The sequence below is a fragment of the Cydia pomonella genome, chromosome 27 (assembly GCF_033807575.1).
Source record: "Cydia pomonella isolate Wapato2018A chromosome 27, ilCydPomo1, whole genome shotgun sequence".
Classification (NCBI taxonomy): Eukaryota; Metazoa; Arthropoda; class Insecta; order Lepidoptera; family Tortricidae; genus Cydia; species Cydia pomonella.
The window spans coordinates 6,327,420-6,348,876 of record NC_084729.1 but is presented as its reverse complement, the minus strand read 5'-3'; the positions used below and the strand labels follow the sequence as shown (position 1 = coordinate 6,348,876).

The 21,457-nt window shown below is 39.8% G+C and overlaps 2 protein-coding genes across 5 annotated transcripts in view; one reads left to right on the top strand and one right to left on the bottom strand.

The window, feature by feature from the left end:
* Nucleotides 1-21,457, bottom strand: part of LOC133532476 (gelsolin-like) — a 43,553-nt gene that overhangs the window by 7,574 nt on the left and 14,522 nt on the right. For all 3 annotated transcript variants that reach the window (XM_061871168.1, XM_061871169.1, XM_061871170.1), the window contains 13 exons: nt 13,370-13,450; nt 12,404-12,478; nt 11,498-11,690; nt 10,487-10,602; nt 4,075-4,252; nt 3,338-3,438; nt 2,816-2,932; nt 2,189-2,257; nt 2,019-2,081; nt 1,605-1,716; nt 1,247-1,367; nt 555-711; nt 105-170 (listed from right to left, as the gene is read on the bottom strand). In XM_061871168.1, coding sequence (XP_061727152.1) covers nt 105-170; nt 555-711; nt 1,247-1,367; nt 1,605-1,716; nt 2,019-2,081; nt 2,189-2,257; nt 2,816-2,932; nt 3,338-3,438; nt 4,075-4,252; nt 10,487-10,602; nt 11,498-11,690; nt 12,404-12,478; nt 13,370-13,450 — 1,449 coding nt within the window. The remainder of the gene's footprint in view (nt 1-104; nt 171-554; nt 712-1,246; nt 1,368-1,604; nt 1,717-2,018; nt 2,082-2,188; nt 2,258-2,815; nt 2,933-3,337; nt 3,439-4,074; nt 4,253-10,486; nt 10,603-11,497; nt 11,691-12,403; nt 12,479-13,369; nt 13,451-21,457) is intronic.
* LOC133532475 (uncharacterized protein K02A2.6-like) lies at nt 4,827-10,057 on the top strand. 2 transcript variants are annotated; one of them, XM_061871167.1, is made up of 2 exons: nt 4,827-6,069; nt 6,420-6,552. In XM_061871167.1, the coding sequence occupies exons 1-2, from the start codon at nt 5,080-5,082 to the stop codon at nt 6,423-6,425; spliced, it is 996 nt and encodes a 331-aa protein (XP_061727151.1). In that variant the 5' UTR covers nt 4,827-5,079; the 3' UTR covers nt 6,426-6,552. The 2 variants fall into 2 exon arrangements, with proteins under 2 accessions (XP_061727151.1, XP_061727150.1); XM_061871166.1 differs by having other exon boundaries at nt 5,974-6,069; nt 6,420-10,057.

Below are 21,457 nucleotides of genomic sequence, written 5' to 3'. Positions count from 1 at the left end.
CACTGCTTACTACTAGGCGGGCCGTATGCTTGATTGCCACCGACGTAGTACAAAAAAAAAAACTTACAGTGGCAATAAGCTAAAATATATGTAGCAAAACTTACTGCGTTGTCAAGGGCAACGGACTGAATCGCCGCTGCAGTCTTCTCGTCTAAGGTAGAATCTTTGCCCTGCGAACATACATATTGTTATAGTGGTAGTGATATTAATAAAATGTATGTTTTATCTAGGACTAAGTCAATTAGGTCGTTCAAATTTGTTTACAATTTTGCTACCGATCTATCGGATACGATACGTTGTGTCATTCTAACTATTGCTCAATCTCGCTCTGTTGGACTGATAAATTGCCAGGGTGGCAGACAGATCGCTTCGCAATAGCAAATATCTTCTTCTTCCTCGCGTTGTCCCGGCATTTTGCCACGGCTCATGAGAGCCTGGGGTCCGCTTGGCAACTAATCCCGAGAATTGACGTAGGCACCAGTTTTTTTGAAAGCGACTGCCATCCGACCTTTCAACCCAAAGGGTAAACTAGGCCAAATATAACTGCAACTTACCAGCCAAAAGTAAACAATATGGCCACGGCCCGTCTCTCCCTGATACTCGTACTGGATGACATAAGAGTCGCCTTGGAACAGCTCGCCGAAACGCTTGCCGGGTTCAGTGCCGGGCGAGGCAGAGTCGTACGCCTTCACCAGCTCCAGGCCTTCGATCCTGAAGAAGATATTAATTGAAATAGATGTGAAAAAAAAATACAAGGGCCGAGAGAAGACAGTCCAAATTCGGACCGAGGTTCGCGTCTGACGATGTAACTACCAAGCCATCTGGTCACGGCAGCACCCGTCCTTACACCAACACCTTTGGTCAGCTCTGAGGGTGAGCAGTCCCTAAGTTGTACATCGTTAATACTCGTACTCAGGAAAACTGGTATTTAGTTTTGGTGATCTTGTATGGTTACACTGCATTATAGTCTCTCTTTAGGTATTTAAATAAAAGTAAACAAAATCTACCCTCAAATTGCTCCTTATGCCAGTTGAGGGTAGATGAAAACATTACTTGATCAAATAATGTAGGTTAAAATCAGGTCATTCAGTGACAGATGCAGGCGGTATTTGGTTGGTTAATCAATAAATGTTATAACTACCCGAAAATGTATAAATTTGTTTACTTTTATTTAAATACCTAAAGATACAGAGTATAGGTGTAGACGGTGTCTCCAGAATTCTCTGATGAATCTGATGATACTAACCTGTAGACGACGTATTCGCCATCGCCCTGGTCAGGCATGAAGCCGCGGGCGGAGCCAGTCTTACCAACCACTCGAGCACGCTTCGCAGATGTCGCTTCGTCTCCATTGAAGTATTCTTCATCTGTACAGATCATTTCATTGGTATATTAGTAAAGACATTTCTTAGAATCCGTCCAAGCTATTTCATTGAGGTCATCCGCATTGAAGTCCTGACGTTATTATAAGGACATTAAAATGAAGCAGCCAAGAAGTGCAATCCCAATTGGAATATAACCTTTATTGTGACATGTTCCCTCTTTTCAAATTTTATAACTTGCATTCAATTAAACCTTCCAATAGGAACCAAATTGTAACTCACCACTGAGCGACCTAACCAAGCGGTTGTGTGACATGCCAACGTCCCTCCAAGTGGCGAAGTATTGTTTGAAAGCGGCCGGCTCGGTGCCCTGAGGGATCCTGGTTACTTGTACCTGGGAACATATAAATAATTATTAAAATTCATTTGCTCCTTTTTGTTAGACTATGCTGTCACTTGGAAGATTGTGTTCGACTTCTAATTCTAAAAAAAGTCGGGGAAAAACAACGCTGCGCCTACGCTATTTTTTATTGGGACAAATTCCTCTAATGCATCAAGTTATGTTGATTATACATCGTTTACTGTTGGATATGTTATTTCTCTGTTTTTTTTTTTTATTAAACTAACATCAAAATAAACACAAATCGAGAACACTGTTGGTGGTGGTGGTACACTGTAGCAAATATGAAAACTTACCCATTTAGGATAGTTTTTAGCGCTCAAATACTGCTGGGCCTTGTTCATAGCTTCAGACTTTTCCTGAAAGAAACAAGTAACGTAGGTAGTAGGTATGTACGTCCAGATAATATAATGATTCATGCCTTATTATTTCTTATTTGATATAGTATTAGTAATTTTTTTCTTACCTTATCAGTAGACTGTTTGCCAACCCAAACGTAGATGCTGCCGCTGACCGTGTCCAGAATGTAACATTCCTGTAAAAACAAATATGTCCTTAGTTAAAGACAGCAAATCTTGCTTTTCAACGTTTTTTCTTTAAAATGAGCCTTCATACTATGCTATAGAGCCAAGAGAAGCTAGTGGAAGGTCAACTTAGATGGTATGGGCATGTAATGCGACGTCCACCCGAACACATGACCCGGCAAGTACTCGAAGTGTTTCCGGCGCCAAGAAGAGGAAGACCTCTCCAAACATGGATAGCTACCATAAACAAAGACGTGAAAGATGGAAATGTCACATCTAAGACAACCCAGGACAGAGCCTGGCGAAGAAGGACTAGGAGAGCTGGCTCCAAATGATGAGATAAGGCTAGGCGGAGGGAGAGAGAGAGTCTATTGTATAGAGACCTCCATTCTAAGCGTTTGCATCATCTTGATCTTCGATCTAAAACAATTTTTAGGGTAGCATAGCAATAGCAAGCAACCAGTCCCGATTCTGTCCTTTGCTATTCTGCTTTGAGTACCGATATCTCCTTTTTTAGACTATGTTGTGGAAAGATGTACCACAGATATTGATGATAAATTGGGACTCACAGCGGGCTTCAGCTGCTCCTGGCGGAAGGGTTTGGGCAGAGGGGTGATCTTCAGGGAGCCGGTGCTGTCCGAGATCTCGGAGAGGGTGATGGTCTGCTCCTCGCTCCTTTCGAAGGCCTGTACGAAAACACGACACAGGTGAATGATAAGAAGCAATGCTATTCACAAAAAATACGGATCTATAATCTGTATTTTACAGCCGATTACGAGATGAACCGATTATTGGATGAAATTAGCACTTATGTTGCGGAAATTAGTTAACATTTCATACTCGCATCGAGCCGAATCGACCCGCAAATGCCACAGTAAAAGTGTAAATTATAGGGACTTATTTAGTAGACTTTACATCATATTTTTCTTCGCTATTCAGCTGAAAGCTTTTAGCTTTAGTGGCTACATTGCTTGTTGCTTTTGACTTAAATATCTCTACTTCTTACGTGGAGGCACAATAGCCATTAATTGGGATCCATTATATTTTCAAACATAATTTTGTATGGCGGATGTATTACAGATTTATTTTACCTGGTCGTCGCCGCCGGCGCTCTCTTCAGGCACGCTATCCTTGGAACCAGATCCGAGAGCCGTGAAGAATTTCTGGATATCGGTCTCGCTGGAGTACTGATCTGTAACATTGATGGATCACGTTTTGGATATATTTTTTTAATGAGAAATTTACAAATTAAGCACTTGTTAATTTTTAACTTAGTAAATAGATAGATCCTGGTCCTCAAATTTGGTCCGATCATGTAGCCTAAGATCTCCACTCTTTGACATTATGTTTTATGACCCTTTATTTGCGTTGCGTTGCATTGCTTTATATGCGTGAGAGACGTTGACATTGATACAACGGGACAGAGGGTGATTGGAGGCATTTGGAGGTCTTTGATATTGTTCGCGGAGGACGCTAAGGATTAGCTGGACAGAAAGGAAGACGAACGAGGAGGTACTGAGCATGGCAGGAGAGGATGCCTGTTAGAGACAGTAGCTAACAGAAGGGGCAAGATGGTTGGCCACCTGATACGGCACGACAGATTCTTTTTCAACATCCTGGATGGCAAGATTGAGGGGAAAAGATGCAGAGGAAGGCCCAGATTGACATATCTCAGCCAAATAAAAGATAAAGTTTTTACCGTATCGTACGAGGAAGTTAAAAGGCTGGCTCAGCTAAGAAAAGAGTTGCGATTACTCCACCGACAAGAGCATAGCTCTTAAATATTACCAAACTAAAGGACTAACTAAGGAGAAATAAATAAATTTACCAAGGATTTCCACCCGTCCCCTGCCGTTATGGTCCTGGTCCCTGATCTGGTTGGCGACGGAGATGGCCTTGAGCTTCTCCACGTTCTTGGCTTTCTCGCCAACGAACACGTAGATGTTCTGGTCTAAGTCCAGGATGAAGCAGTCACCCTTGTTCATGGAGGAGATCAGCGGGTCCACCTGGAGGTTTATATATTATGTAAATGTCCTAGTGCTGGAGACTTGCCAATAGTTGCCACCTTCAATCTAAATTCCAGGTGACAAACGGATTGTTTTAGTACTATATACGACATCGTGTTAGAAAATAACATTAAATAAAATAAAGATAGGTGTCTTTTAAGTCAAAAGTTCATCTTAAAATCTAGAGAAATATAAAATAAAGAAATATAACAAGCTGGAGTTAACCCTGGTAGGTCAATGACATGTAGATTTAAATTTGAAAGTGAATATCCATCAAAACTTGAACAAGAATCGACCAGCGCTCGGCCAAATTTAAATAATTTTTCCTATGTAATTTTTTTAAAGCGTGTTCGGAAATTAGGATTTCGATGGTCCATTTAATTGTCACCCTGACTTTAGCCGGGCTTTACACAAACAGGTAACCAACCACATTGAATGGAAGCCGCTTTATTCGATCGTGTCATATCTTAGCTGCAAAACTATGGAAGGTAGAGGCAAGGAACAGAAACTCCTTAGGCAGAATTGTTGCAAAAGTGTCCAGCTGTCAGCTATAAATAATAGTTCCAAATCTCTCTGATATGTATATAGGTAATGAGTTGTGGACCTACCTGCCAGTCTCATAATAAATAGCCTACTGAACAGACGTGTGTCTTTATCTTATGCACCCTGCACATATATTACATTGGCGATCGACGATTAAATTATGGACTATTGATGCGTGCAAAATAAAAATATTGTTTTTTTTTTACTGTGTTAGTGGTGTTAAAATATTAAATTGACTTGAGAGCGGTTATTTTGTTGTGGTGCATTATTAGTGGTACAAAAAAATGTCGGTTGGAAAGATCAAGGCTTTCGAAGTAGCTTCTGGCAATTGGACTATGTACATCGAGCGTTTGGAGATGTATTTTCAAGCAAACGACATTAAAGCGGATGTGCATTTACCAACGTTGATAGCGGTCATGGGCGCGGAGGCGTACGAGCTGTTGAGAAATTTGACTAGCCCTAAGAAGCCCGGGGACTTGGAATACTCGGAGGTCATTAAGATTATGCAAGAGCATGTGGAACCCAAGCCTTCGTTTATGGCCGAGAGGTATCGTTTCCGGCTGCGGCGTCAGGGCGAGGACGAAACCGTGGCACAATACCTCACGGAACTCAAGAGATTGTCGAAACATTGTGAGTTCGAGTCGTCATTAGAGGACAATCTCCGTGACCAGTTAACGTGTGGATTAAAAAATGATACTATCAAACAACGTCTCTTTGCCGAGAAAAATTTAACCTATTCAAAAGCGGTAAGCCTTGCGTTCTCGTTGGAAGCGGCGGAGAGGGACGCAGCGACTGTAGAACGCCCGTGTGCGAGCGAGAGTAACGTTGCCAGATCGGACATGGCGTCCGTAAATTCGATCACACCGGGACCACGTGGCGGAAATAGAGGCAACAATCCGAATAACCGACAGAATAACAGTGCCAGTACCAGCAATATGCCGAATAATGGCTCCAAATGTGCAGTGTGTGGACGGGAAGGCCACCGTGAAGCGGGTTGCCGTTATAGAAATGCCACATGCAGCAAGTGTGGGTGCAGGGGGCATCTTAGGCGGGTGTGCCCGTCTTGGGAAGCAGCCAGCGGTCAGGGGGCGGCCAGGGGGCGCAGCTCGGGCGCCGGCACACGCGGCGCGGGCGCTGGCGGTCGCGGCTCGCGGCGCGCTTTTCACCACGTCCAGGCGGCACAATATGAGACTCCGGGAGCCGACGAGGGCAATTCGTCGGAAACCGAATTTGAAGAGAGTTTGCATCATCTCTGCTTGAACGACTACAGTGCGGTAAGCATGTCTATGCACGTAGACAACATAATGTTAGACATGGAAATAGACACGGGCTCCCCAATATCCTGCATTAGTAAGGAAAATTATTATAAATATTTTAGACATAGGCCGATTAGGCCATTCAATTTGTCATTTACATTTATTGATGGGAGTAAATTTAAACCGTTAGGGGTTATAAGGCCAGATGTTGTTTACGACGGGAAATTAAAAACTTTAGAACTTTTTGTTGTAGAAGGGGGTACAGCAACTTTGTTAGGCCGGCAATGGCTAAGGGAGCTAGGGATTAAGATCCCTGTATTTAACTGTCAGACTGTGAGTAATGATGAACTGTGTAAATTACTCGACAGGTATAAGGAGCTATTCAGCGGCGGGCTGGGGCGGTTTACGGGCGGCAAGGCGACTCTTCGCGTAAAGGAAGGCGCGGCACCGGTGTACTGTCGCGCGCGCCCTCTGCCGTATGCGCTGCGCGATCGGGTAGACCACGAGCTGGACGAGATGCTGCGCAGCGGAGTCATCGAGCCCGTCGACACATCGGAGTGGGCCACGCCCCTTGTGCCGGTACGTAAAGCTGATGGTGGATTAAGGATTTGTGCCGATTACAAAATAACCCTGAATCCGAATTTGCTGATCGATAGGTACCCGCTGCCAAAAATTGATGATTTATTAGTAAGGCTGAACGGGGCTCGCGTTTTCTCGAAAATTGATTTAACCCAAGCGTATAATCAGGTAGAATTAGATGATTCGAAGGAATATACGGTTATTAACACACATAGGGGATTGTTTAAGTACAATAGGTTGGTCTACGGTCTATCTTCTAGTCCTGGTATTTTTCAGAGAATTATGTCTAATTTACTAAAGGATATTCCACAGGTAGAAGTATTTTTAGACGACATTTTAATAGGCACACCAGACGTGGCATCGCATTTAGTGACATTAGACAAAGTTTTACGAAAATTGCATAGTCATGGCATGAAACTGAAAAAAAGTAAATGTTTCTTTTTTACTGAAGAAGTTCAGTACTTAGGTTTTATTATTTCTAAAGACGGCATTAAAGCCGACCCGGCCAAGATTGAAGCAATTGTTAAAATTCCACGACCACAAAACGTAACAGAGTTAAAATCATTTTTAGGCATCGTTAACTTTTATGCCAGGTTTGTGGCAAGGTTGAGCACCATATTGTCGCCTTTATATGACTTGCTTCGGAAGGGCGTAGTGTGGAAATGGGGTAAACAATGTGAAAAGGCATTTAAAACAATTAAGCAGGTATTAGTCAGCGCCGAAGTATTGTTACATTACGATCAAAACAAACCCCTGATTCTTACGACAGATGCTAGTTCGCGCGGGATTTCCGGCGTGTTGACCCAACCCTGCGTCGGCGCGGGGCCGGGCGCGGCGGCGGAGCGGCCGGTCGCCTATGTCTCGCGCTCGCTTAACGACGCGGAGCGTAATTATTCGCAAATTGATAGAGAAGCGTTAGCGATTGTGTTTAGTTTTGAAAAATTGCATCAATTTCTATATGGTAGGCGTTTCGTGTTAAGGACTGATCATAAACCCCTTGTTAGTATATTTGGTCCGAAACAGGGTATCCCTGCGATGGTAGCGAGTAGATTGCAGCGGTGGGCGATTAAGCTGTCGGCATATACCTACGACATAGAATACGTGCGGACCGACGCGAACGGCGCCGACGGGTTATCGCGCTTGCCGGTGCCAGTCAAAAATGCGACGTCGCTTGATGGCTCACCTCCAGAGCAAACTTATTTACATTTTGTGCAGAATGAAATGTTGTTAGACTATCATGAAATCAAAACACAAACTCAACGAGATCCAATTTTAGGTCGGATTCTAACTTATTTACGATCGAGTTGGCCATCTCAAATAGAAATAGATAACTTACGCCCTTATCATAACAGGAAAGGCGAACTTTATGAGGAATTAGGATGTGTTATGTGGGGCCATCGCGTTGTGATACCACAGAGCTGTAGGAAAAAAGTATTGGCTTTATTACATGAAAGTCATATGGGGATAGTGAAAACTAAAGCTTTTACAAGGAGTTACGTATGGTGGCCCGGCGTCGATGAGGCCGTGGAAGCTATGTGTCGCGCGTGCACGGTGTGCGCGGCCGAGGCCGACGCGCCGCCCCGGCACAGGCCCGCGGCGTGGCCATTCCCGGCAAGAGCGTGGTCCAGGGTCCACGCAGATTTTTTAGGCCCTATAGGTGGGGTAACTTATCTCATTTTGGTGGATGCACGATCAAAATGGTTAGAGGTCTTCCCACGATGTAGCACCTCCGCCGCTAATACAATTGAGAAACTGAGTGAGGCTTTCGCTCGCTGGGGTCTGCCAAGGCAATTAGTATCCGATAACGGACCGCCGTTTACTAGTAGGGAGGTTGCGGCATATTTGACAACTAATGGTATAGAACATTTGTTTTCAGCACCATATCATCCGGCATCGAACGGAGCAGCCGAGAATGCTGTGCGCATTATCAAAAAGGTTATTAAAAAAGCTGTTAGGCAAAAGCAAAATATAAATATTGCAATCAATACATTTTTATTACATTATCGTAACACCGAACACTGCACAACGGGTGAAAGTCCAGCGGCATTAATGTTAGGTAGGCAAATACGTACCAAATTAGATGCTATTAGACCGGATTGTGAAAAAAAGGCGCGCGAGTCCCAAAAGAAGCAAATGTCTAGTACTGCAGGTGTAAAACGTGTATTTCAGCCAGGTGAACTCGTTTGGGCACGGCAATACCAGGGCGACACGAAATGGACACCCGGGCAGATATTACGGAGAGAGGGAACAACCGACTATACAGTGTTAGATAGCTTAGGCAGGGGGTCCCATAGGCACGTCGATCAGCTAAAGCGGCGTTCAGGTGTTTTAGTATGTCCACCAGATCCATCAGCTTTACTCTTACCGCAGGGCAGGCCAGAGGAACAGGGGACCACGGCTAGAGAGGCGGCACCCACTCCATGTACGCCAAGGCAAGCGAGGTCATCGGCGACACCACCAGACACCCCGGCGCACAACGTCAATGGAGGCGCGCGCCACAGTACACCGCCAACACCTACCGCTGGCCCCAGTAACGATCCCCAAACGTCACCCTTGCCGCCACCGGAACCGCCTCAACCCCGCCATGTTAGAGAGTGCCGGATTTTAAATCCACCGAGGTACAAATTTTAGTTAGGTAATTTTAGTTTTATTTTAACGTTACCTCTGTAGGAACCTTTTACATGCAAGATAGTTAACTCACCATTCGCATACCTTACCTCGTTGCAATAAGGTTTACAAAGGTTTAGCTGGTTGTGTTGATAATAATATACCTGTATAAATAGTAGTAAATAGTTATAACTTAGCCTGCGGGTACGTTGTTAACTAAGTAGCATAAAATAAATGTTTTGTTTCTTTATTAAAACTTTTTTGTTTGTTATATGTGATTGGATGAATATTGACCTAGATTTCATTTGTTTAAGTTATACTACTGTTTAGAGTCAATACCAAAATTAATTAAAAGTTACTTAAATAATAAGAAACATGCCTAATGTGAGTACATGAATCAATTTTTTCATCTATAGGAATGTTAACTCTCCTTCGCGGGTAAACCACTTTAAATTAAATGTTATACTTACCCATGTACGTTCCTATACCTACGGCTCATCAGCTGATCTGCGTTCCGATTTACGATGACTTTGTTGAGTAACCGACATAAAGTAAGATAACTACATATTATGTTGCAATACTGTTGTTGATGTGTAGGTATAGGTACATTTTTTTTTATGTACTTAGTATTAAGAAGAGAGTAGGAAATATTAAATTAATTTCTTTAATGATAATTGTTTGCCGACTGAGATTTAAACTGTTTTTCCATTTTTTTAAGACTATCCACGTTTAGTTTTTAAGAAGAGAGTAGTGATATGTATATAGGTAATGAGTTGTGGACCTACCTGCCAGTCTCATAATAAATAGCCTACTGAACAGACGTGTGTCTTTATCTTATGCACCCTGCACATATATTACACTCTCCAGAGTACCGCTAGAGTAGCTAAGAACCTAGGCGTTATTGACGGAGTGAAGTGCGCTGTCTATGATTAGATTTTTTTGTCAAGTATTCTAGGTATTGTAGCGCCACCTATTTATGTTTTTTGTCGGACACTTTTTGGTATATGGAGATTTTGTTCCTTGTTTCTACCTTCCATATGCAAAACGACTCGACCTGATTAGACTTGATCTGGTTTAAAAGTAAATGTTCCAATGTTCTGTTCTGATCCAGAGTATTATATTCTTTGTTCTGATCGCTTTGAGGTTACATGCTCTCTCTCTTTCAATTAAATGAGTTGGAGCGTGTGTTTTCAAGTGGGTTGAAAAGGACCCAGCATATATGGATTATAATATTATTAAAAGTACGGACTTGTCTAACGCGAACGTTGCGCTTGCCCTTGATCTGGAAGAGGCGTTTGGCTGCGCCTGCGTTGGTGGTGACGTGGTTGAAGCCGGAGGCATGGCCACCGTCCAGGTAGCGAATGGCTGGAACGAGAAAATAAAGTTTAAATAAAAAAACACCTTGATGTGCCGTCGGAAAAGTGTTCAAAATTGCGACGTTTCCACGTAGAAATTTTTTTTTAGAATTATATTTAACTTTTGTATGGAAATCGAAATTTCCCATTTCCAAAATGAAAGTTCCCTTTGTTTTATGTAAATTTTCTTGAAATTTCCGAGAACTTCACCTACTTTTTAGAAATTTTACGCAACTTGCATATTTGTACATAATGTGCTCCAAAAGACCACAGTTTTACTCGATTAGTGTTAAAAATATAGTATAGGTAAGTATAAGTAGCTAATGTTTTCATATAATACATAAACAAAACAAGACAATTAGCGCATTTCAGACTGTTAAGTTAAACAAGTTAATTGATGACTTGATGAGTAATGGAATGGAATAATGGATGTCGATCATCATCTCAGACTCTCAGACTAAAATAGCCACGTTTACGTTTGCAATCCAAAGTAGGCACTAGGCAATCAAGAAGAAGTATATATAGGTAGAACTTGTTGACTTATGCAATAGCGTCTGTGTTTTGTGGGTGTTATCTACGTACCGCTTTATTTAGGTAATCGAGAATTTTGAAAATAACAGTTTTGAATGATTCACTATTAGTTTCACTAGACTTAAATGGACCGGGATATGGACCATGATTACCTTTTGTATTGTTTTCGAGCCCCTGATATTCAAAAACAATACAAAAGGTAATCATGGTCCATATCCCGGTCGATTTAAGTCTAATTTAGAAAATGTTGAGTTATAGATCCGTACTAAGCTAATTCTGCAAAGACTTATCGCTGCTGATCCAGTAGTGGATGTCCCAGGACAAGTTGTTGAATTTCTATATCAGAGCGTAAATGAAAGTTTCAGTAGACTAACCAGGTTGGAAATACTGCAGGAACTGCGCGCTCTCATGCCCCAGGGTCTCTCTATGCTGGATAGCCGCGCCGCCGAACTTGTCGTCCAGCCCGACCGTCAAGATGGCTGCCGCGCCGGACTCGTCCTGTGTGGACTCGCTGCCGATCCAGTAGTGGATGTCCCAGGATAAGTTGTTGCGTTTGTCGGCTGACGTCTGGAAGAGGAGTCACTGGTTATTAAAGTGAGGTAACATATAACTGGGACATTTTACGGACGCTATTGAAATAATCCTATTGATAAAAAATTGATCTGTTTATCAGCGTGATGTGTGAATGTCAATGTACGTTTTCGTATTTCGTTTCAATATATTTTTGTAATATTATAGGACATTGTTACACAAATTGACTAAGCCATGATGCCCCACGGTAAGCTCAAGAAGGCTTGTGTTATGGGTACTCGGACAACGTTATATAATATATAAACATTTAAATTCATAGAAAACATCCATGACTCAGGACCAAATATCCATGCTTATCTCACAAATAAATGCTCTTACCGGGATTTGAAGTATTTGAACCCACTAGGCCAGACCAATATTGTCAAATTATCTTATACCTATATATATTATATATTTAAATTTAATGAGCAATTTTTGTATATTTAAATATTTTGGGGGATCTCGGATACGGCTCTAAAGATTTCGATGAAATATACTATTAGAGATTTCGGGGGCGAATAATCGATCTAGGTAGGTCTTGTCTCTAGGAATAGGTACGCGCATTTTTGAGTTTTTCAATGTTTGCCGAACAAAATTCGGTCTCCCGGATATCATTCGGTAATATTTCAGTTAGTCTGACGTTTTCAATCAATCAATCAATCAATAAGATTTTCAACGTTTGTCCATTACTTTATGGAATTAATATTTACCTTTAATACAATGTAGGAGTCTCCTTTATAGAATTTTCCAACATCTTTCTGTGGAACGGGCACTGGGTTGAAGTCCTGAAATAATAAACTACAATTATTGTTTACTATTTATGAAAACGCGAAGAAACGATAACAGTATTAAAATAGGTACCTAATTGTGAAAGGAAAGTACCTATGTGTAAGCACTTTAAGATTATACGAACTTCCACGAGTATCAAAATGTATTAACTAATAACGGAAATAAAATATTGAAATATTCTTTATTTAACAGTCGAATTTGAAATTTTCAAAAAATAACGAAACGATAGAAAAATTATATATGTTTCTAAATTGCTTAAATCGTTTTAATTGCTTGTAAATTGTGTGTATTTGCAGCAAACAAATTTATAAACGCTTTATCTATCTATCTATCTATAAAACTATCGAACTGCTTACAAAATTTCAAGAGAATCGGTTGAGTAAATACGAGGTCTGATGGCAAAGCATCTTTGTCAGTAGAAAAATACAGGAAATTCAAAACTTGTATGGGAGATCGATCCTTTGCACCAAATTTTTTCAAATTTATCGCCTTTTTCTACTGACTAATGTCTTTCCCTGAGAGTTTAAAAACTGACATGTATACCTCAATCGATGAAGCGCTGGTGGCCTAGCGGTAAGAGCGTGCGACTTGCAATCCGGAGGTCGCGGGTTCAAACCCCGGCTCGTACCAATGAGTTTTTCGGAACTTATGTACGAAATATCATTTGATATTTACCAGTCGCTTTTCGGTGAAGGAAAACATCGTGAGGAAACCGGACTAATCCCAACAAGGCCTAGTTTATCCTCTGGGTTGGAAGGTCTGATGGCAGTCGCTTTCGTAAAAACTAGTGCCTACGCCAAATCTTAGGATTAGTTGTCAAGCGGACCCCAGGCTCCCATGAGCCGTGGCAAATGCCGGGACAACGCGAGGAAGAAGAAGATGTATACCTCAATCCTCCAAACCTCCAAGCCGGCTTGTCGGCCGGCGTTAGCGAACGCGGGGTGCACCATGGCCTTATGTCTCGCGTCCTGTAACAATAGACAAATTTAATAAATTACTTTCATTATAATATAAGTATATCCAATCAAAAACATTACTTACATTCTTCTTTTAGAACAAAAAAAATGTAGATGTAATATTAAACCAAGTGACTTATTTTAGTCAGTAGTGTCATTACAGAGTGCCTACCGCGAACCACGTTCGAAGTGTTACCTCCCTGTCACACTTACGTACGAATTTACAAGTGCGACAGAGAGGCAACACGTCGAACGTGGTTCGCGGTAGGCCCTCAGTACCGCCACAGATCATATACCGCGGAGTGTCCACAGAACTTTATTTCCACCGATTTGCCTACTCGTATTTTCAAATTGTGTCAATATTAGATATCTTTATTTTTTCAAATGATGTGCCATCAGCTCTTTGTTTTGCTTGTAGTGGCTCTGTGAGCTGTAGGCCTCGCAAACCCCGACGGCTCCACTTTAGTCAGACTTCTACACCGTGTTTTTTTTTCCCTGCTGGTGCCCTGAGTTTAAATTAAGTAACTTTCTCAAAGACACCGGTATTCTAATTAACTCCATTTCGGAGATAATCAATAATTAATAATAATAATGCCCTTACGAGCGTATACAGGGCCTGTTTACATATTGATTAGTGTTTAGTATGAGTTTTTACATTTGCTAATAAACTTAAGTACTATCTCGGACGACCGATGTTCGAAATGACATTCATATGTCACAGTTTTCAATTGTTTTGTGGAGTTAAATGTAATGCCCGTGTTACTACAATGCTATATAAAATATTTGGTGACATTTTGTAAAAATAAAATTGTTTTATCTGATATCCCGAAGTTAACGGAATTCAATATAAACGCGGTGTATAGTTATTATAAGTAGGTCGCCGTGTTGTCTACATATTAAGGGTCACCCCACACTAGCGTTTTTTGTGCGTCAGCGGTTAGTCAGCGCTATGGAAAAAGGCGTCGCTGCGCAGTTGCGCCAACGTTGCGTCGAGCAGCAGCCATAGAGTTGACAAGCGTCGACGCTAGTTAAATCATAATATGAAAAGTTACGCAAACTTTTGATAGCGCATTATTTTAAACTGAAATTTAAAACGAAATCTATTTTTTTTTCCTATAAATTCGGTCGTATATTTGAATTTTACAACCAGTGTGCTAAATGTTGACATTGACGTATATCGTATGAACTCATAGTTCGTCTTGGAATAGGAAAGGTGAGCAAGCAAAGTCGACATTAATATCCTTTTGGCACGAGGCCAAGAAAACAATTTGGGTAAACAATGTCAAGTGTGATCGTGTTACTGACCTATTCTTCATGATTTAATAACAAAACTTCCGTAAGAGTTTTTAATGATTCACGGTTAGTTCAGTACACTTAAATCGACCGGACAAGTGTGGACAAGACCAGTAGTAACGTTGAAAGCGAACGCATCCGACGCGCACGAATGAGGGTAGACCGAGCGCGGTCTACACAACTGACACCCACCCGCTGTCTCCAGTTACCCGTGAACAAGATGAATATATAGTCGTTAGATTTGTAGCTAGACTTGTTTGGTTTGTCCGGTTTTTTCTTCTATTGAGCCAACTTTAACCTTAGGTTTTAGTTAGTCTGCCCTTGAAAATATAATCAAGTTTTCGAGGGGTTTTACACGGAAAATGCCTTTGAATAAAACGTGTGAAAATTCAATATAAAAAAAACTAAATTGTTGTGTTTTTATTTCGTGCAAGATATTCAGAAATCATTTATTTTTAGAGTCAACATCCTTATTTAATTCCATAAATCATAATAGCTGAAGGTTGTTGACATCTGTCAATGGACAGTAAGTAATAAGTAATAAGTAAGAAGTAAGTAATGACTTTATGGAATTGATAAGGAATCTATATTTGGTAATATTTCACGGTTAGCCGAAGGTTGTCGACGTCTGTACATTACTTTATGGGATCGATAAGGGATGGGAAGGTCACGGTGGCCTTTATTTACCATGACATCACTATGCTGCCCATCACACTAGCCGTAAGTAACCATTGGGGAACTGATTCAATTATGTAACGTATGCCCTCGTATTAAAGTCCAAATTCAAACTGGTTCCATTGGCTATTACGGCTTTGTTACGACTGTTACATGTATGTATTGTAGATTGTAGAAAGGCTGTCTGATCACAGTGATCACGGACATCACGGTAAGTCACATAAAAGTAGTAATTGTGCAAATTTTTTGATGTTGTCGTTTGTTTTTCAAAGCGGCGTACAACATCTAAAAACAAAATCAATGTCGATTTATGATCTTTTGTTTTCGTTCGCTGTTTGTGGGTCGTTGTACGCAAAAACTATATCTTGGATAGAAATGTTGTTGTTTTTAGAGAATTATAAAGAGCTGCCTTAACTGTAGTAGGTATTAAAGGAAACAACAGGACAAGGATATTATATCTGTCCGACCTAATAAATATGCCCACGTCAATACGTTTACCATCGTGTTTCTATAAAATGTAAAACAGTCACCATCACATATACCGGAACGGCCGAGGTGGTCAAAAATATCTGAACACGCACCTAACCTTGGTCGCTCCGATATATCTGATGGCAACTGTACAGTCAAAAATGTAATTTGTCCTATAGTACGAGTATGAGGTATATAGCGACTTCCATGTTGTTTGCCACTGCGATAAGGTACGGAATGGGTCACAAATGAAATCTTTTGACTGTACCTACTTATTGTATAATATTGTAGATCGTGTCATTCACGACGACGCGTGCCTTGACACTTATTGTCATATTATTAAAGTTTAGATTTGACAAATATGCGCGTCACCGTGGATGACACGAACCATACATAATATCCGATTATGTTGAGTAGGTATTACATAATCTTATATTTTTTACCGAATTAATTGCCAGGCATTAGATCAAAATTAAATATCTATGTCTCAACTAAGTACGTACTTACAATTAAATAGGATTATATATCTTGTAGAAAATTAAATAAATTTTCATTTACAAGCTTAGTTTGCACCCGAAACATTTCTAAGCCAGCTGTTTTATACAAAAACGTAAATAAAAGAGACTAGAAAAGTTTTATATGCAAATAAACATAAAACGACATCTGCAGTATATTTAAAGACTAGGAATTTTAATGTGCCTAGTGCTCTCGTAAAACCTAGAACATCTGGAGCACATCAGCCGGCTCACAGAACGTAAACACAGATTCAATTACAAGAATTTGCATTTTGACAAAAAACTTTCAGGAATATTTTCTTACTTACCTACACTTCTTTAAAAAAATGTCATTAAAAGATATAACTACAATCTTTTAACAGAAATGAAACGTATTTTCTTCAAATTATTATTCTACTCGTTGACTGTAATGGTTGAATTCAGATTTCGTATACCAAACTATATCTGCACACTTTTCATGTATGGGCTTCCAGCTTGAATATTTGGTAATCATTTCGATACACTGTATTAGTCAATTATGAAAAATTTGACCAATCACGTGCCGCCGCGCACCCATAGAAAAGACATAAACGGGAAACTATTTCATTCAACGCGCGTTCATGTGTTTGTACTACATTTTAGTCTGTTGAGATATTTGCCAATTTTCATTAATTATTTAGGTTTTATAGCAAAATAAATGTTATTTTAGTTGACTAGTAGAAAAAGTATTGTAAGTATACAATAGTGATATAATCAAGCTTTTCAATTTCGTACCTTACTTAGGCAACTCATCAAGCTTCGTTGAAACCTGCCGAAACCGACACCGAAACTTCGGTCTGACACTATATAGACATAGACATATACATTATTTATTGGTAATAATAACTTAATAACTTACAGGTTATTTTATTTTAGTATATGGAAAACCAACAGCGCTATATATATCTAGAACTTCCAATAGACAATAGATAGATTATTATAAATTAGTCATTATATACATATTATTTCATTATTATATGTATTATAATGTAGTGTCTGTGTAGTCTGCGATTCTGAACTAGGCTATGAACGAAATTCCAGTATAACTAGAGCCCTTGACACGTATCGAGTATATATAATCGGGAATCAGATTTATTCTGGTACTCAGCGATGCATGAATATAAATCTCATGGTCGTGAAAAACATTTGCACTTTACGATAAGTGAATCCACTTGACTGGTTTGTTAGATTATTTTAAGATTTAGATGCAGCAATGTTATATATTTATTTTATTTAAGGTTGCGGGTTCAAATCCTGGCTTGTACCAATGAGTTTTTCGGAACTTATGTAAGGAATATTCTATGATGACTAGCTTTTCGGTGAAGGAAAACATCGGGAGGAAACCTGCATACATCTGCGAAGAAAATAAAAAAGGTGTATGTGAAGTCTCCATTCTCCAATACGCATTGGGCTCACGTGGGGACTATAGCCCAAGCCATTTCGCCGAGGAGGCCTGTGCCCAGCAGTGGGACGTATACATATAGGCTGAATTATTATTACTATTTTATTTACATTTTATTGCACAAAATTTATACAACAATATACAAATGGCGGACTTAATGCCAAATGGCATTCTCTACCAGTCAACCATAGGGCCAAACGAAGCTCTCAATACATGTTTGTCTTCAAAAAAAGGGTCCATATAAGTGACACTTATCTGACACAAGTTATACCTTCTTCATAAATGTACCCTGCAGCTTTTACTACCCAATACACCATTTCCCGCTAATTTTTAGGGTTCAGTAGTAACTAGGTACCCTTATAGTTTCGCCATGTCCGTCTGTCTGTCTGTCCGCGCTTTTGTGCTAGAAAGCTGGAATGTGGCATGAATATAGTTTATATTTTTCTCCGTGAGCTTCTACGGATTATCGTCTTATCTATTGTTTAAAAACCGCAAAGGCGCGTGCCACTATGAAAAAATGGTCAGGCCGCATAGGTAGCGTTTATTGAATTACTACTCTATTGAGCACGGAATAAGATTCATTATGAACTAACACAGAATTCTAACAGAATAGCTGTCTGATCTCTATTGGTGCGTCTAAGGTAGGCGACTAAACGCTCTCAAACCAGCTTAACTTGTGACACTGCGATCCGAAACAAAGATACGTATTCGAAGACCTCGCTTGCGGCCTGACCATTTTTTCATAGTGGCACGCGCCTTTGCGGTTTTTAAACAATAGATAACACGATAATCCGTAGAAGCTCACGGAGAAAAATAGAAACTATACCTATAAATTAGGTACGCCGTTTTTTAGCTCCTCTACACGAAATGTGGGGATGTTTTTTTTTTCGTTTCAGCCTTATAGTGTGGGGTATCGTTGGATAGGTCTTTCAAAACGAATCGGGGTCTTGGACTATTTTTTGGTTCAACATCATATTTTACACCTGCAGCCTGTGGGCTAGCTATACTCAGCGGGCGTACAATGCTCTACGAATACAATATAACAACGTTTTCAGGATGCTGATGGGGCTGCCACGGCACTGTAGTGCGTCGAGAATGTTCGCGGAGGCGCACACGGATGACTTTTTTGCAATTATACGCAACAGATCGGCGTCACTTATGCAGAGACTGTGTGGCAGTACCAATAGCATCCTGAAAACGTTGGCAGGTAAGATAGATGCACCACTGCTCATGCACTGGAATGGACTGCATGTGGCAGCCACAGATGCTGAGAAGTGGTGCATCTAGATTGCCTAGTTATACTTATTTTTTATATTAATTTTTTTGTACTTGTTGATATGTTATTATTATTTTATATGTCACTAACCTTAATTAATTTTAAGATTTGTTGTAAATACTAACAATTATGGATCTATTGTGGATTCGAAATAAATAAATAATTGAATTGAAATTGAAAATTGAATTGAATATTTTTGGAATAATCGCTTCAAAAAAAAATGTGTCCCCGTTCTTCTAACTTTTGGACCATTGACCAAAAAAAAACCTGGAAATAAAGACTTGCAAGGAAAAATCAGTTAAGCCATTTAGAATTTTTGCAAAAAGTTTTCCTTTCTTAGTAAAAGTGCTACAAAGGTTAGTTTTGCTTGTTATGTACACATATTTTAGCCACTTGGTCTGTATCGATATTTTCAGACGTGACTGCAAAGGATACCCACTAATAGCCCCAGTTCAAGGCGGCCTATTTTTACGGACTAAAACTACACTGAGCATAGCCCGACATGCTCTTGGCCGGTTTTTATGAGTTCTAGTCAGACTTATAGTTATTCTAGTCCATTGGCTGGAATAGTTCCAAAAACGCATGTCATTGGTGTCCCTGTGAATGTGAAATCAAATTCGATATGCCTTTGTTATGACCGATGTCCATCTAGTTTACTTCACAGAGGTGAATCAAAACAATACTGCCCCACCAAGCATAACAACCGTATCGCGAAATTCACGTTTAGATATGATTTTTTGACACCCAATGCAAAAAAAGACGCCAATGTTTGTCTGTCTGTGGCATCGTAGCTCTCGAACGGATGGACCAATTTCGATGCGGTTTTTCTTAAGCGAGTTTCCTTGCGGTGGTTCTTAGCTATGTTTGATAGAAATTGATCCAGCAGTTTGAAGAGTATCATTTCCAAAATGATGTAAGCATTTTTGGTATAAAATGGATATTTTTGCTATATACTCATATAGCGTACGGGTTTGAAAATATTTATTTACGATACAAGTGCGAAAAATAGGAAATTCGTAACGAGTGGCGATAAATTAAAACACGACCAAAGGGAGTGTTTTAAATCGACACGAGTTGAGACGACACGTGTACGATACGTGTCGCGAGAGTTTTTCAGTACATATGACCCTTTAAATTTTCGACATAGTTACATAATGTGCTCATTTACGCACTAGTGCGGGAAAGCAAACGTCAGTACCCCTAGTGTAAATTTATTCGATAGCGAAACGTGACGTACGCGTTTGCGTTAAGTCTCATTTTATATGGGATTTTGAGTTTCCAAAACGTCCCGCTTGGCGCGCTGTTTCTTAATCCCATAACAAAATGAGACTTAACGCAAACGCGTAACGTCACGTTTCGCACTGACGTTTGGGGACTTTGATGAACCCCCGCCATCTTGGAAAATGTGTTTCATTCTTAAATACTTACTATCCTTATATATCCATTATGTATATTGTTATTGTAAATAAATACTTTTTAAATAGAAAAAAAAATACTTAAAAAATAGCACAATTAAATACTTAGAGTGTAGTAGGAACGACAAAGTAGGAAAAAAAGGGGAATCTCCCCTTATCGTTTCTAGTGAAAAGGTTACAACGTGGAAATGCCACGAATATATAATAGACATTTTGCACTGCGAGCGGAAAGGGGTGGTTTCGGTAGGTCTTCATTGTTTTGACAATAACTGAGTTATTTTGACGATATGTAAATCATTATAAAGGCATTGCAGATTAGATTCATGAAATTAATGGTTTACAAAAAAACTAAATTTAAATGTAAAAGTACTACCTATGAACAACTTTTCTTAGAATGTAAAATTTTAACAGTTCATGAAAAAGTCACGTTATTCTTAGCTATGGAACAAATGTATAATGATGAGTTTAAAATACCTATTGTCAATCAAAGGTTAATAAGAAACAGAGATAATAATAAATTGCTAGTACCTAGTTTTACTAATTATTTTGGCCAGAGATGTAGAAAATATTTAGTCCCTATGATCTATAACGAGTTACCATCGGATTTGAAGACCAAAAGGATAACAAAACGAACATTTAAAAAGAAACTTAGCAATAATGTATTAAATGAAAGGTAAAATACAACCGCTATAAATTGTACACATGCACTGCATTTTTATACTGTATGATCACATTGTAGCGTTAACGCCTTACTTCATGTCGTAAACAAAAGTATTATATCTGTTTAAAAATAAACTTTGATAGCTATCAATAGAAGTGAATATTATAACCGCCATATAGGGCTGCGCATGCGGTAAGGGGTTAAATAGATAATAATATAAGTAACATATAGACTACCTAGCTTACATATTATAGGAGTTTCGTCTGCCAACAAACCACTCTGTGGTTTGGCAGAAG

Coding starts and splice junctions, on each gene's coding strand:
- LOC133532475 (XM_061871166.1), top strand. CDS start 6,568: ATGCTGCGCAGCGGAGTCATCGAGCCCGTCGACACATCGGAGTGGGCC.